Genomic DNA, 16227 nt, shown 5'->3' on the forward strand with positions numbered 1-16227 from the left:
GAAACATAGTTTATGTTTTCACATTTAAAAGTAGTATAAATATTTCATAAGTAAACAGCTATTTCTAAACCGTTTTCTTTATATTCTGTGAAAACAAAACTAAAAATTTTTAAATAGAATATGTAAATATGCTATCCATATTCAAGCAAATAAGAACAATTATTTAAATATTGTACTACAATATGAATATAAATTGGGCCAATTATTCACTTTGTAGTTTTATCTCATTTCTCATACATCAAAAAAGGAATGCCTTCTTCCTATAGCAGAAAGTTTTCAGAGAGATTGAAAATTTGAGTATTCTGATTCACAGAATGAAACATTTCGATCAGTGGTTACTACAATCCTTATGCTACTGTCTTACTAAATGAATCAAAACTTGGCAGAAATCAATAAAAATGTTCATCATAGGCAATTTAGAGGTTCCCAGGGAGATGACAGATTATAGTAGATTAAAACAGCAATATCATTTTAATTGGAAATTTCAAAGATCATGACAAATATGAATTTCCACTTTGGTTAAGTTAAACAGGCTAAGTTGGTATGAACCTTTTTGATACAATGTTTTTTAAATCAAAATCTAGAAGACAAAATAAGAATCTAATATTTTAAAATGCTGTTTGCCTAAAACTGTTAAATAAAATAATGAAAAAATGAACTAAATAGTACTATAAATAAATAAAAAGTAAATAAAGTTTTGGCTAAACCCTTGAAAAATATTTGCAAAGATATACAGAAAAATATATATTGACTTTTGTTTAGCCCTCCTTCTAATTCTAATTCTACTATTATTTAAATTTATTTTATTCATACATCTGGAAGAAAAATCATTAAGTGGTAAAATCTGTCTCTACTTTTGAACTTGGAATGTCAATGGACTGTATTTAAATACTAACACCATTAGTGTATAATTAAATGATTTTACATTAGGTGGAAAAGAAGGGGAAAAAAAAGCATTTTTACCTCTTGAAATTAGGTGCCAACAGCCACATTCAATTATACACAGCAAAAGCAGGTCAAATCCACATAGAGATTGCTTCATTGCAGAGCACATTAATAGAATCTGTACATTTTGGTAATCTTAAGGATACTGGAGTTTTATCTTCTTTTAAGAATTCTCTCTTCTATTATTTTTCTTTCTTCATTTCTATTCTTTCCTGTTGCAAATTTCCCTTACAGAAAGCTATCATCCTATGCATGAGGATTTTTATTATCTATAAAGAAAAGTGATAGGAACTTTGTCTTTTCACCTAGGAGTAAGAATGAAAATTCTTATGCATTTTCTGTTGGTTAAAGCAGAGTCACCCTGAGTGTCCTCCTTCTTGATGCATGTTAGTGACCCATCAGTCAGAGATAGTTTTTTTTTTTTTTTCAGTTTGTAATCCTGTAACAACATTTTTGTGACTGGTAGCAACTTCTTGTTCTCTTTGGAGATTTTAAGAATCAGGTGAAGCTGATGATTGTTACCCATCATAGTAGGTGTCTGGTTTAGAACTGTGATTTGATCCTTTGACTCTTTCCTTGAGTGTTTCTACCAGAGACTTTGTTCTGGTTGCTGATAAAACTAAAGTACTGGAAACAGGGCTTCATGAAAGGTGATTAGCTTTGCTTCTACTATTCAAAGAACAAGTAGAATGTTTTGAAAGATCATATTTTCTCAGAAATAACAGAATGTTGCACCTAGAAGATTCTGAGGCAGTTTGAGAAATGACAGTTGCTAGTTGTGAAGGTTACTTATTGTCTCTTCCAGTCTCACAAGGTGACAAAACCATTTTTTAGAGTTCCTCTGGAGGAAAAAAGTCACAAGTTCTTAAATCTAAAATGCTAAGATGTTTCTAGTTCCAAATATCACAGAGCCACCATCATATTTTCTCTTCTATTTTTTGTTTTTTAAATTTGGGGGTGGTGGTTGTGTTTTCCTAGGAAAAAATTACAAGAAACACTTTGAAATGGCGAATTTTTTTCCCTCCCATCCTTCCCTGTATATCAAAAATCTGAAGTTCCTTTTTAGGAATATTTCATTCTTTGGGAGTCCCTTTATTGTACAGATAGCTTCAAGTGAGATTGTTTAATTTTTCTAAGGGCTACGTCTATGAAATTCTGGACAGTTGGACACATGTGGACAACATAATTACAAAAATTACTGGGCCTATCCAGGCACATAAATGATGTGTAAAGTCAAAATTTCCTTAAAATTTAGGCTGAGGACTACTAACTGCAATGAGTTAGAAAATCTACTACTATTTAAATTTATTTTATTCAGTCATTGTCTTTATCACTTACTGGCTTTATCACTTATTTTGAGAAATGCCAAATAAGATTTTTTAGTTCTAATTTTTTAGCTCATGACAACTATTCATGTCATTTATTGGAACTCAACTTCAATTAAGGTAAATAAGAATCTTATAAGAAACTCAACAGTGTGATACGGTTGTTTGTATTCCTGTGGTTTTGGATTGGTGAAACGTTAACACTTTGCACTCATTCTGGAAAGTCCATCAGAACCAATTTCAAACATATGCTGCACTGATAAAAGCAATTCAAAGGGTATTTTCTTTTTCTTTTCTTTTCTTTTTTCTTTTTCTTTTTGGTCTCAGGTGTTTTAATTGCAGCGTTTTCTAAACTTCTATAGCGCTTCCCCCACGAAAAAGCAAGTTTCACTACTACGGTGTTAAATCACCATCTGTAATTACTGATCACTTACAACTTGACACTGTTTAATTTTCGACAATGTCATCGGTTACTAGGTGTGGCCACGTACACACCGTCGGAAACGGACCTTGTTTTTTTTCGGTCATCAAAACTGGGGTGGCGGGTCACAGGTGGGAGCGCATACCCTGGCGCCTCGTCGCCGCACTACAACTCCCAGAAAGCGCCGCGGCCAGGAGGCCGCTTCCGGTCTGTGTCCCCGCCCCTGTCTCGGGTAGGCAGTCTTGGGGCGCCGTTGCTGTCCGTGGGTGCCGAATGTGAGTGATCTGAACCCGCATAGGACTGCTGCTGCTCTCTGTTGTCAAAACCCGGAGCATTTTGGCAGTGAGGTCGCTCACCGCTTCTGGGGCCCACCATGAGACGCTTGGGCTCCGTGCAGCGGAAAATGCCGTGTGTGTTTGTGACGGAGGTGAAAGATGAGCCTTCCGCCAAAAGGGAGCATCAGGTACCGCGCACCGGCTGTGTTTGAATCGGGCAAAGGCGAGCAGCCCTGCAGGCCGGGAGTTTTTTGCAGGTTTCGCTGGGGAGGTCTGCGTTGGGAGTCAGAGTGTCCTGAGTTCCTAGTTCCCTTGCCTTCCTAATCGTAAGGGGACGGATTCTGGGAGGAATTTTTTCCTGATCCGGCGATTCGAGCTTGCCCTCGCAGGGAAATGGAAAACCCACACGTCCTAAATAACATTTCTTTCTTCTCGGGTTAGCAGTTTTGGGGTAAAACCCTAAGCAGTCAGACAGTCTCTGCAGCTCAAGCCTGACGACTTTTCGAGAGTGTGATGAGAAAGTGCAGGTGATACTAAAAGATTTGCCTTATGTCTTCTAACCTGGGAATAGATGGCAGTGTTGACACCTCGCCCAATTAGGTCACTAAAGATTAGACTTACTGTATTGTTACCAGCAGTTACCTACTTTAACTAATTTTGGTGTTCTATCTCAAGGTTTTCTATTCGCCTAGCAGCATCTTTTAAATAGTGGACCCTCAGAAAATGCTAGTGGGTAGTCTACTAAGTAGTCTACATCAGGATAATTCTTTAATAGGTAACAAAGTCCTTGAGGGGGGAAAAAGTCTCTGTTAGCGGGGTGTTTGCAACTAAAACGAAATCAGCATGTTCATTTTCGCCATTAAAAGTGGTCGTCTTGTCTTTTAGACTAAATGGCCATTAGAGTAGATACTGCCCTGTTATCTATAGTCTCAGCTTCTAGGACCTGACACATGGTAGGCACTGGATAAATATGTTGAATTAAAAAAAATGAACTCTGGAACAAGTCATACCGATTTTCTGTTCAACCTTGATACTAAATTTTTACTTATAATATCTGATCATTCCATAGTCTTTTCTGCTGCTATTCTTATTATAGTTCTTAATATTTATTACTTGCTACACAGAATGATCATCACCATGTTCTTCCCTAGTCAAAACCTTATAGTTACTACTCAGTGTCTATAGCAGTACTTGTCAACTTTTTGTTTTTTGTTTTAATGACAAATGTTTTGTCATTCTTGATAATCGCTCACTCTATGATTCTAAACTTTTTATGTTCAGGGAGTAATTTGTAAAACTTACTACCAGAAAAATAAGTTCCTTATCACTCTGCAGTTAATAGAAGCTTATGGTATTGTAGCATAGCATCCACATTCTTATAATTCAAGGCCTCCTATTAATTAGGCCCCATCTACTCTCTAACCTCTAAATGAGGTCTCTGTTTTAGCAAAGTGAACATACTGAGTAATCCTCTTTATTTTTGTTCAGGCTATTAACTTTGCTTGGATCACCTACAGAGTTGTTTTAATTTTTCCAGTTTTTTATCTTCTCCATAAAATCTTCGATCAACTTAATTATTCCAGTGATTTCCCTTGCCCAGAAATTGTAGACTTCCACCCAATCCAAATGATATGACTTTTATACACATGCCTTGTTTTTCCAGTCATCACCTAAAGTCTGATGATAGGTAGAGAAGGGGAACTTTCTGTACTCCTCTGTGTCTTGTCTTGTCCTTTGGCTGTGTTGATAGCAAGAGAGATATAACTGGTTCTATGGAAGGAACATTTTGTATTCATCAAAAACTTAATGGGGGGCTGGGGATGTGGCTCAAGCGGTAGCGCGCTCGCCTGGCATGCGTGCGGCCAGGGTTCGATCCTCAGCACCACATACCAACAAAGATGTTGTGTCCCCCGAGAACTAAAAAAAAAATAAATATTAAAAAAGTTCTCTCTCTCTCTCTCTCCCCTCTCACTCTCTCTTTAAAAAAAAAAAAACTTAATGGGCATAGTAATCTCTCTAGGAACTTGCTAAATTTAAACACACACACACACACACAGCTATTGGGTCAGCTCCTTTGCTTTACTATTCTAGTTAAAACTGATATCCTCTGATATCAGAATCATATATTAGTGGTAATCCCCATTCAGATATATCTTAAAAGAACTGAATCATTACTAAAATGGGACTTATTTCCTAGTTTACTTCACTCTATTTGAAATATACTCTATACACCAGTTTATGGTTTATATTGTGCATTGTTTTTCACATTGTAAGGTAAATGTTAACTTCAGACTTAGATTACAAAATGTAGTCATAAGTTTTGTTTCAGAAATGAAAATAACAAAATGTTGGGAGGAACATTAGAAATTGTCTTTTCCTCCATTCCTGATGCTTTTTGATTTTTCTTCCTGACAGAAGAAAAGCCATAATTTAAATACATATTCAGTTTACTGTTGATAAAGATGAAAGGAATATTAAGTGAATACTCTCAAACAAAATCTAAGAAAAAAAAAAAAGAAAAGTAATTCTTAGTAGATTTAACAGTGAAAACTGTTAGGTTAAAACTATGAATAAATCAAAATCAGCCTCTACTATTGAGTATGCATTGTGTAGAGAATAGAACTTGAATGATACAGTACAATACCTAATATGGCACAGTGGTCCACCTTTGGCCATTAAGAGGCTGGATTTCCCAGAGTCCTCTATTTGAGGGCTCTCCCAAAAGGTGATGCTAGTGAGTCTTATTCCTTCTGTATACTCTGCCAGGACAACACATTTTACAAACTAGATGCCCAAACTTTGTGGAATGAGTGACAACAGAGATTTTTGGATTTACATAATGAAACTTCTGAATACTACATTCAAAATAAAAAGATTCATGAAATGACATGGTGTTATCAGCTAACTGTGAAGAACACTATTGTCAAGGTGAAACCTAACTCATAAGAAAGAGATTTTTTTAAATAGAGGCAATTTTCATTTTGCTCTGGACTTTTTTGAAAAATAAATAAATGTAAACAACCACAGTTGATATAGCTCAGAAATTTAACTTTATTTAAAAATTATTTTTAATTGTAGACACAATACCTTTGTTTATTTTTATGTGGTGCTGGGATTGAGCCCAGTGCCTCACGCATGCTTGACAAGCATTTTAACACTGAACCACAACCCCAGCCCAACTTTATAATACTTAAAGATCTCTCCAATACAAGAAGTCATTGTTAATAGTAAGAAATCATCAGAGGTATTTTCAAAAGAACTTTATAATGCATCTCAACAGTTTTAAAATGAAAATTGAATCAGGCATAAACTTATTCTGGAAATTAAGATGGCTTTAAAGTCTGTAATCTAAAGTATTTAAGCAGAGATGCAAGATCTTTCACAATGGATCAAAGGTGAAATATTAAGAAAACAGTATTATGTTTATAATACAGTTGAAGAGGAAAAGTGTATGAAACAAGTAAATTCAGAAAGCATTCTGACTGGCCTTTAAAAAAAATGTTCTGTTGAAAATAGATATTCTATGAAAAATAAAAAGACAATGAAAAAGATACTGAAATTATGCCCATGGTTTCTTTGTGATTATGTCTGAATAACGAGACTATGGTGATTTCTTTGTTTATGCTTTTATATATTTTAACTTTATAAATGAGTATGTGAGTTTTCGTTTTCCAAGAAAAAAGCAAAAACAGAATACAGCCCTCTTCCATAGCTTCCTTGCCTGCTCCCTGAGAATGTGGCCTGAGGCAGGAAGATTTCACCAGATTCTTGCCAAACTTACAAAGAACCACTTAATTAAAAAAACAAATTTTGTAAATAACTGAAATGTTTCTACTTATAAAAGAGGGGGAAGGAATCATGTATTGAAGAGTAGATTCATTCTTGGAAAACTGAAAAGTGTTTTTGGGAAATACTTGTATTGAACCACCAGAAATACCTAGGAATCGTTTAAAGTTCACTTGATTTGGTTTTACTTGCACTTCATTCCAAATACAGTGGCTAACTTGCATTCTGCAGAAAAGTCAAGAAACCTCAGACTTGGGGTCTCTTTTCCCCTCAGATGTTTATATGGTGTATTCCCTCACTTGAGAGTGCTCAAATGTCGCCTCCTCAAAGAGGGCTTCCCTGTCTACCATATGTAAAATAGTATCTCATCCCTGTCTTTGTCCCATTTTTTGCTTTAGCACTTATCATACCTAATACTATATTATGCATTTTATTTCTGTTGTATTCCTCATTAAAAAGCAAGTTTCAACAAAAGCAGGTACTTTTTTTTTGCCTTCTATATTTCCATTGCCAATGACAGTGTCTAATAGTAGGCATTTCATAAATAATTGTCTAATATATTGTGCATATTGAACAGCTGTGTTATTATGTGTGGAAGAAGAAACAAATAATTTATAGTCTGTGAAAAATCAGGTTTTGTTATAATAACATAAAATGGAGGGGGGTGATTAAGGAAAACTTCACAGATATTTTTAAATTATCTTAAGGAATGGACAGGAAATCATCCTTTAGAACAAAAAAGTTAGGAACATTTCAGGTGAGAGTATATGAGAGGGCAGAGGCTGTCTATCTTAAACCAGTTTTCTTTCTTTCTTTTTTAAGCCATTTAAAGTTTTGGCAACTGAAACTGTAAGTCACAAGGCATTAGATGCAGATATATACAGTGCAATTCCAACAGAAAAAGTGGATGGAACATGTTGTTATGTTACTACCTACAAAGGTAAAATAAAACTGTAATGTTTCCTACAAGTATTTCTTTATTGATCATTTTAAAACTATATAAATCTGAAATGGGCATTTACTCTTCATAAACCCTTAGAAGCCTTAGTAACAAAATTAAAATGTGATAATTGTTATTTATTACATTATTATGTTTTTCTCTTGGGGTAGGAAAGTAACATTTATTTAATACCTGTTATGGGTCAGGCAGTATGATAAATGCTTCATACATTATATTTAATTTGTATAATAAGGTTCTCCATATCACAGATAAAGAAACTCTCAGCTATCTTAATTTGTCCAAGACCATATAGTTAATGAATAGCTGTACTGTTGATGGAACTTAATTTTGTCTAACCCTAAAGCCTGTTCTCATTTTATGATTCCAGAGCTGTTTCCATTAGTTTTATTATTATTGGCAATATGTCTAATTTCATTTAATGTACTTTAAAAGTAGTAGAAATTTAAACAAAAACTGTCAACTATGTTAAGAAAACAAATGCACTGAAAAGAGAAGAATTCTTTGTGATTATCTCTGGATGGTGAAATTACCTCTCATTCCAGTAAAAGAAGTAGAACAGTTAAGTGGGCATACAGACATACTCTTTGTATCAGGAAATCTCTTCTGAAAAACCATTTACAATTTTTTTTTAAAAGATGGTAAAACAGAGTTTAACATCTTAAACATTTTTAAGATGTATACAATATGGTGGTATTTAAAGTACATTCCTACTGTTGTGCATTCACACCACCCATCTCCAGGTCTCTTTTCATATTCTATAACTGAGACTTACTACCTACATTCCTTGTCCAGCCAGCCCCTTGTAACCAGAATTCTATTTTGTCTCTATGAACTTGACTACTCTAGGTGCCTCATATTGTGACTGACGTATTTTCCTTAGTTTAATGTCCTCAGGGTTGATCCATGTGAGCATGTATCAAAATTTCATTTCTTTTTAAGGCTGATATTTACTTAAATATATAAATTAAGATATTTTCAAATTTTGTTTATCCATTCAACCACTGATGGGCATTTGGGTTGCTCCTACCTTTTGTAGGAATAATGCTGCTATGAACAGGAGTAAACAATTCTCTCTTAAGACCCTGCTTCCAAGTTTTGGGTAGTGGAATTATTAGATCGTATAGTAATTTTCATTTTTGAGAAGCTGCCATGTTTTCTATAGTGGTGGCACCATTTTACATTCTTATGGTCAGTGCACCAAAGTTCCAATTTGTATCCTCATGAGCACTTGTATCTTTTTCTCTTTTTGGTACCAGGACTGAACTCGGGCACTCAGCCACTGAGCCACATCCCCAGGCCTTTTTTGTGTTTTGAGACAGGGTCTCACTGAGTTGCTTAATGCCTTGCTGTTGCTGAGGCTGGCTTTGAACTTGATATCCTCCTGCCTCAGCCTCCTGAGACGCTGGGATTATAGGCATGTGCCACCACACCTGGTGTGTTTTTGTTTTTTGATAGTAGCCTAATGGAAATGAGTGGACTGTACTTTTTATTCTTACTGGTAAAAAGAACAAAACATCTATTCAACCAGGAATGATAGTATAATTTAAATTTGGTTCTTTATATTATCTGGATAATTAGTAAGCAATATAAAATATCTGAACCAAAGTATAATTATTTTTTATAAATGTTGATTTATATTTAAGGAAACTGTAAGATTTTTCCTGTCCTTAATATTAAGAACTTTTAGTGTTATCCTTATGTACATGATAGTATCAACTAAGCAAGGTTGGAGTTTAACTGCTAAAGAACCCTCGTGGAAATCAAGATGACAGTGTATACAAATCTCCATCTTATTACTGGTAAAAGACATATAACAAAGGGCTTTAAAAGTAAGGATGTGAATTATAGCAAAGGACTGTCTGAGGGAGGAAAGGGTCTACAAAGGCCAGGTGAAAACTATATTTTTTTCCTGCTTTAAATCCTGGCAGGATACATTTTCTCAGATCAGGATCCACTGATGTGTGCAGGCAACACTTTGAAACCAGGGATCCAAAATAAAGTCTCAGTTAGAAATCATTCTAATTTTGCTGATCAAGTAAGCATCTTCCTACTAAGTAACCATTCTGAACAGCAGAGCTCTCCAGGAGTCTAAAGCCAGGTGCAACTCATCAAATGCACCTGTGCCAATAATGCTGGCACAGTGTCCTGAAACTCAGACCTATCATTACAAGGCAGCACCATTAATCAGTAGGTTTAATAGCTTGACTAGGGGTTGGTCCCATGCAAAGCAGGTCAGCCAGATTCCAGGTTTAGTTCTCACAGAATAACACAGCACAGTGTTATGTTCGGGGAGATGTGAATACCTGGTGATGTTTCCATTTTGGATATAGCTTTCTTTGGTTTCTTATAGATGCTACTAATATGATTTCATGCAAAGCAGGTCAGCCTGATTCCAGGGTTAGTTCTTACAGAATTACACAGCTCACAGTGTTATGTTCAGGGGAGATGTGAATACAGTTACCCAGTGATGTTTCCATTTTGGATATAGCTTTCTTTGGTTTCTCACAGATGCTACTAATATGATTATGGAATATCCTTATAAAAGGACCACATTTTTTAGTTCTTATCTCATCTCCATCATTCTTTAATCAAAGTCAGTCTTTCATAACATAAGGTACTGCTAGGTGGTGTGTATCTTGGACTGCATATTTTTCTTTGTTTTCTAGGGTTTTGATTCTTCTCTTGGAGAGATCACCTTACTGTTTATTGATAATTCTACTTTGAAGTACCTTTCAAGATAAATGTTGTTTGCCTCTTAAACACTTTTCTTTTTATGAATTTTTTTTTAGATGAGCCATATCTTTGGGCTCGACTAGATAGAAAACCCAACAAAAAAGCTGACAAAAGATTTAAAAATTTTCTACATTCCAAAGAAAACTCAAAAGGTTAGTAGGTTTTTTCCTTTACTTTTAAAATTTAAATAGCTGAAATTTGTAGTTAATTTATTTTTCTACTTTTTTTTTATTCATACGTGATGCTGAGGATCAAACCCAGGGCCTCACACATGCTAGGCAAGCAGTGTACCACTGAGCCTCAACCCCAGTCCCTGTGGTTTATTTTTGCTGTGGCATTTCTATACATTTTTATCCTTCTGAATTTTTTAAACAATTTGGGTAATAAAGATGATAGTTGAGTATTTTCATATATATAAGAATGTTACTGAAAAATATTTTAAAATATTTTCCTAGTATTTCTGTGACTCTTCATCAGTCTATTTTATTAAAACATACAATATTATAATGCGAAATACATTTTCATTTTATATGCATGAGAGACAAATATAATTTTATCAATCTGGCAAAATCTCAAAGGAAAATTAGCATTTTAAGTTATGACATTAAGATGTCTCTAATTATTTTATATATATATATATATATATATATATATATAAATATACAGACCTACAGTCATTCATATCAATAATTTATGTATTTGTATTTATAAGTACTTTAAAAATTCATCATATACCTACATAAAATGGAATATTGGCAACTTTATATATATATATATATGTATAGTTTATATATATGTATACTTTATATACATATTCAAATGGTGGTATATTCAGAATTGAAAAATTTAAATGTTAGTACTATAACACTGAGGAATATAGTCACATTGTGGTGAAAATGTGACTAACTGTAACATATATTATGAGGTTTTATTCACTATTCCCACTTTGAACCTATATTTTTAAAGTATAACTAAAAATAAGATTATCTACTCTTTTTAGAATTTCTTTGGAATGTTGAGGAGGATTTCAAACCTGTTCCAGAGTGCTGGATACCAGCAAAGGAAATAGAACAATTAAATGGAAATCCACTACCTGATGAAAATGGACACATTCCTGGTATCATGAAAAATCTCTTCCTAAATGCAGTTTTATATTTACTAGTATAAAATCTGAAAGGCTCATTCAATCAGAAATTGCAGAATTTAATTTTACAAGTGGTTCTTTTCTTTATATGTACAGAATGAAACTTCTAAATCAAATTTATGTAATGTTTTAATCTATATTAAAAATGTTTCAAGCCAGGCATTGTGGTACATTCCTGTAATCCCAGCAGTTTGGGAGTCTAAGGCAGGAGGAGCAAGAGTTCAAAGCCCAAAGCAACTTAGCGAGACCTGGTCTTAAAATAAAAAATAAAAAGGGCTGAGGATGTGGCTCAGTAGCTAAGTGCCCCTGGATGCAAAAAAAAAGAAAAAAAGATGTTTCATACTAAGCATGTCCTTTTAGGCTTAGAATTTTTTCTAAGGTAGATATTTTACTCACCATAGTATGTAACAATAAGAGTTGAGGCTGAAGGTATAGAATGGGCTCAGACCTTAAAGGCTCTGGTATTTCATGTAGTTTTAAGTTTATTCTGAAGATACTGGTTACAGAACAGTGCTACAACTAAGTTTAAATTTCAGAAACAGAACTATGTGCAAAAGTTGGGTAGGTTTCACTGGAAGCTAATGGACTAGCAAAGAAGTGATTACAGTAATTGGGGGCTAATGAAGGTAAAAAATGTGGTCACTAGGGCACATATGTCCTAATTTTTCCGCCTTTTTTTGCAATGAGTTTCTCCCACAATGAGAGGGCCTATTCTGGCAATAAGACTGAAAAAAGTAATAGTAGTAATTGGTTTTCTTTTTTTTTGGGGGGGGGGTAGTGGTGGAGACATGGTACCAACAACTGAACCACACTCCCAGCCCTATTTTCTATTTGTTTAGAGACAGGATCTCACTGAGTTGCTTAGCTCCTTGCCATTGCTGAGGCTAGTTCTTAACTCATGATCCTAATGCCTCAGCCTCCCAAGCTGCTGGGATTACAGGCGTGTGCCACCACGCCCGGCTAGCAATAACTTAATACATATGTAATCAAATTGTTCAATATACATTAAATATTTTGCAGTAGATTGTGAAACACCTACATATCTTCCTTGTTTCTGAAAGTGACTGGAGAGTAGAAAATCATTTTTTAAAAAGTTGTAATGCTATCTTAAATTGGTGTTCAGTTGTTAACAGATTAATTCCTCAGTAGAATAAAAAAATAAAGCCATATGGTCTTTTTAAGAAAAGGAATAAAACTTTATCTCACTGATTTTAAAAGTATATGTCTGATAAAACATCCAAAAAACTGAAAATTTACAACAGAAATTAAAATTACTGTGTTTTCAATCCAAAGAAAACCAACGTAATAAAAATAATTTTTTTCTTTAAATGATAGGTTGGGTACCGGTGGAGAAAAACAACAAACAGTATTGCTGGCATTCCTCTGTAGTTAATTATGAATTTGAAATTGCTCTGGTACTAAAGCATCATCCGGATGATCCTGGACTTTTGGAAATTAGTGCAGTGCCACTGTCGGATCTCTTAGAACAAACATTGGAGCTTATAGGAACAAATATCAATGGAAACCCCTATGGTGAGTGAAGTCATTTTCTTTTTTAGTTATAGTGACTGCCATTTATAAAAAATACCTCTTAGGGTCAACTTGAAAAACACATACAGCGGGCACAATGGCACATACCTGTAATCCCAGCATCTCCACAGGCTGAGGTAGGAGAATCCTGAGTTCGAAGCCAACCTTAGCAATAGCAAGGCACTAAGCAACTTAGTGACACCCTGGCTTAAATAAAATACAAAAAAAGGGCTGGAGATGGGGCTCAGTGGTTGAGTGCCCCTAAGTTCAATTCCCAGTATCCCCCCAACCCAAAAAAAACAAAACACATACATACACTAAAGAAATACAGTAGCAATTTTGAGTTGGTTTCCTAGGTTTATAGCCATTTGTGTTAATTTATATTCACAGAAAAGTTCATGGTTAATGGTTTTGAATTATTAATCCAAAAGGTTGATTCTATCCTGTCTTCCCTGTGGTAACATTGTACAACTAACTATACATGGTGCAACTTTTCATTTTTTTTTTTTTTATTTAGAATGAGAATGTACTTTGGTTAGGTAGTTATTTTCACAATTAATGAAAATGGGAAAAATGAGGTAAATAAAGAGCTTAATGAATATCATATCAAACTTCAGAATATATACCATGACAGATTTGAGTACACTGAGGGCCCTATGAATACCTCTTGACTGGAAAATGAGATGATGAACCTATGGACACTGAAGGTATAATAGCAAATTCCTATGTAGAGATCAAAAGTAGATTGACTCTCAGGTGTAAGGCTAAGATAGTACTTACATCAGAGATACAGTGTAGCTTTTTCGCAGATACTCAATGATAGTTGAAGGTGGCCAGTGGTACAAATGAACTGCTGTTGCAATGTTCCATTCAAACTATTTACAAAATACAGTTGTTTGTCTAGGCTTGGCTTTCAGATTGTAGTTTGACATCTCCTAGTATAGAGTATACAAAAGTAGAATTTGAACTTAATGGAATAGATGCCACATTTGAATAAGAGCAGTGCTTGGATTACACTCTCTTAAGGAAAACCAATTAAACTTTATAAAAATGTTACTCCTAAATGTTTTAAAAAGACTTTTTTTTTTTAAATTTTTTCATTCTTTCTGAAAAGTTCCTCTGAATCAGTATGGCTAATGGCAGATTTTACCATTTAGGGTTAGGAAACAAGAAACATCCATTACATCTTCTTGTACCGCATGGAGCATTTCAAATAAGAAATTTGCCTACATTGAAGCACAGTGATCTGTTGTCCTGGTTTGAAGGTTGCGAAGAGGGTAAAATTGAAGGAATAGTATGGCATTGCCATGATGGCTGCTTAATTAAGGTAAAAAAAAATATACCTTGTGTTGGGTTATGTCATCTTACATTCCTACAAGAAGAAGTGGTTCTCAAATTCTCTGCACAAACTGTAACAGCTCTGATTCTAAAGCAAAGAAATACAATTCCCTTATCTCACATAGCACCAACCTTTATATGCAAAAACAGTGTTTCCCAACATGTATTCCATGGGTCACTGATTATACCAGCTGGGGTTCAAAATTAAGTGGTACTACATGTCCTCCTCTTGGGAATTCATGTTGCCCATTAGAGCTCTGTGGAAGACATTCCTACACCTAGTTTAACTCAGTGTCTCCCAAGCTTACTTTATTGCAAAATTTGTTGAGTAAAAGGAGTGCCGAGGTGGCAGTTGATAAATACAGAATGAATTATGCTTTCTGCCCTGTTTGTCCCCTGGACTTTTCCATTTGATTTCTCAGGTGACAGAATGCTGCTTTTTGCTTTAATCATAATTGGTTAAACACTGTTAGAATATACATAGTGCAGGGTTGGGGTGGAGAGCAGTTCTGAAAAGTTAATCATCGGGTCCAGATCATGAAAAACCTTAATGTAATGACCAATTTTCTCATATGAAATTCATGTTTAAGAACTAGGTCTTTATCAATCCTCTAGCTCTCTACAATTCATTGAAGTTAAAAACTTGGATATTATTTTTAAGCCCTCTTTCCGTAACTTCCTATGTCCATTATCAGTTCTTAAAGATTCTAATCTGTTGAATCTATATACTTCTCGATAACCAATTCACTGTTAGTTTTAATTCACAGGCCAATATTTATGCTTAAATTATATTGTCCTCCTAAACATTACCTTTCAGTCTTACCTTTGTCCTGTTCATTCTTCATAAATGAGAGTATTATTTCCCTGCATAAAATTGTTATTTGCAGGATAATAAGGCATCCTAAATAAATAGATCTAAGTGAATTAGGTATTGTTTAAAAATTAAAGCTAATACCCTTTTTTTCTCTTTACAGGTCCATCGCCATCATCTTGGTTTATGCTGGCCAATTCCAGATACTTATATTAATTCAAAACCCGTTATTATCAACGTGAACCTGAACAAATATGACTATGCCTTTGATGATACCAAGTGTTTGTTTAGTCATTTTTCAAAAATAAATAATCAGAAATTTGGTAGGCTCAAAGACATAATATTTGATGTATAAAATGAAAATGTAATTAAAATTACCTTTGTATGTTCAAATCTTGAATATTCTGCCATGTTAAAAGGTAAAACTGAGGTTTACTGTTGTGTACTATGAAACATCAGTGTCTTCTGGCATTTGAAGAAATTAATTTTCCACTTGGAAATACCTATTCAAATTTTTATTTAGAATCAACACATTAATTTTAACCTCTGGATATAAAAAATGTAAAAATGAACAGTATGCTCCCCAAGCTTGTATAACTTGATTCTGTCCAGTGTAACTGGGTGGTAAATTTAAAGGCAACAATTAAACCAGTAATTTTTTTTTTTAATCAATACTTTAAATACCTTGAGCTCAATTTAATCCTCCTAGACATTTAACAAAATGTATGTCTTAATCTTATAACTTAATGGTTGTATGTACAGATCATAGTATTTGACAATCTTAAATAATTGTTAAATATGTATAAATTCAAAAATATATTTTTCTAATAAGTTGAAAATTTTCTATAATTTACTAAAACTTCCAATTTAAGTAAAAGTAGAACATACTGAGAAGGAAAGTCTTTAGTTCACGGATTTGCTTGATTACAGATGAAACTTATATAATTAATCAAAAGCT

At 34.1% G+C, this 16227-nt stretch overlaps 1 protein-coding gene across 3 annotated transcripts; it reads left to right on the top strand.

Annotated features, from left to right (window-relative positions):
• Positions 1–2915: 2915 nt before the first annotated feature.
• RLIG1 (RNA 5'-phosphate and 3'-OH ligase 1) lies at positions 2916–16223 on the top strand. 3 transcript variants are annotated; one of them, XM_081309703.1, is made up of 7 exons: positions 2916–3154; positions 7575–7692; positions 10503–10598; positions 11447–11563; positions 12926–13123; positions 14278–14447; positions 15433–16208. In XM_081309703.1, the coding sequence occupies exons 1-7, from the start codon at positions 3065–3067 to the stop codon at positions 15622–15624; spliced, it is 981 nt and encodes a 326-aa protein (XP_081165829.1). In that variant the 5' UTR covers positions 2916–3064; the 3' UTR covers positions 15625–16208. The 3 variants fall into 3 exon arrangements, with proteins under 3 accessions (XP_081165829.1, XP_081165831.1, XP_081165830.1); XM_081309705.1 differs by lacking the exon at positions 11447–11563 and having other exon boundaries at positions 15433–16212; XM_081309704.1 differs by lacking the exon at positions 7575–7692 and having other exon boundaries at positions 2966–3219; positions 15433–16223.
• The last annotated feature ends 4 nt before the right edge of the window (positions 16224–16227 follow it).

Source organism: Spermophilus citellus, assembly GCF_964194105.1.
Source record: "Spermophilus citellus genome assembly, chromosome: 10".
Taxonomy (NCBI): Eukaryota; Metazoa; Chordata; class Mammalia; order Rodentia; family Sciuridae; genus Spermophilus; species Spermophilus citellus.

Excerpts from the sequence above, each read along its gene's own strand:
- RLIG1 (XM_081309703.1), top strand. The coding sequence starts at position 3,065 with ATGAGACGCTTGGGCTCCGTGCAGCGGAAAATGCCGTGTGTGTTTGTG. Across the intron at positions 3,155-7,574 it reads CCGCCAAAAGGGAGCATCAG|CCATTTAAAGTTTTGGCAAC; the intron begins GTACCGCGCACC and ends TTCTTTTTTAAG. Across the intron at positions 14,448-15,432 it reads ATGATGGCTGCTTAATTAAG|GTCCATCGCCATCATCTTGG; the intron begins GTAAAAAAAAAT and ends TTCTCTTTACAG.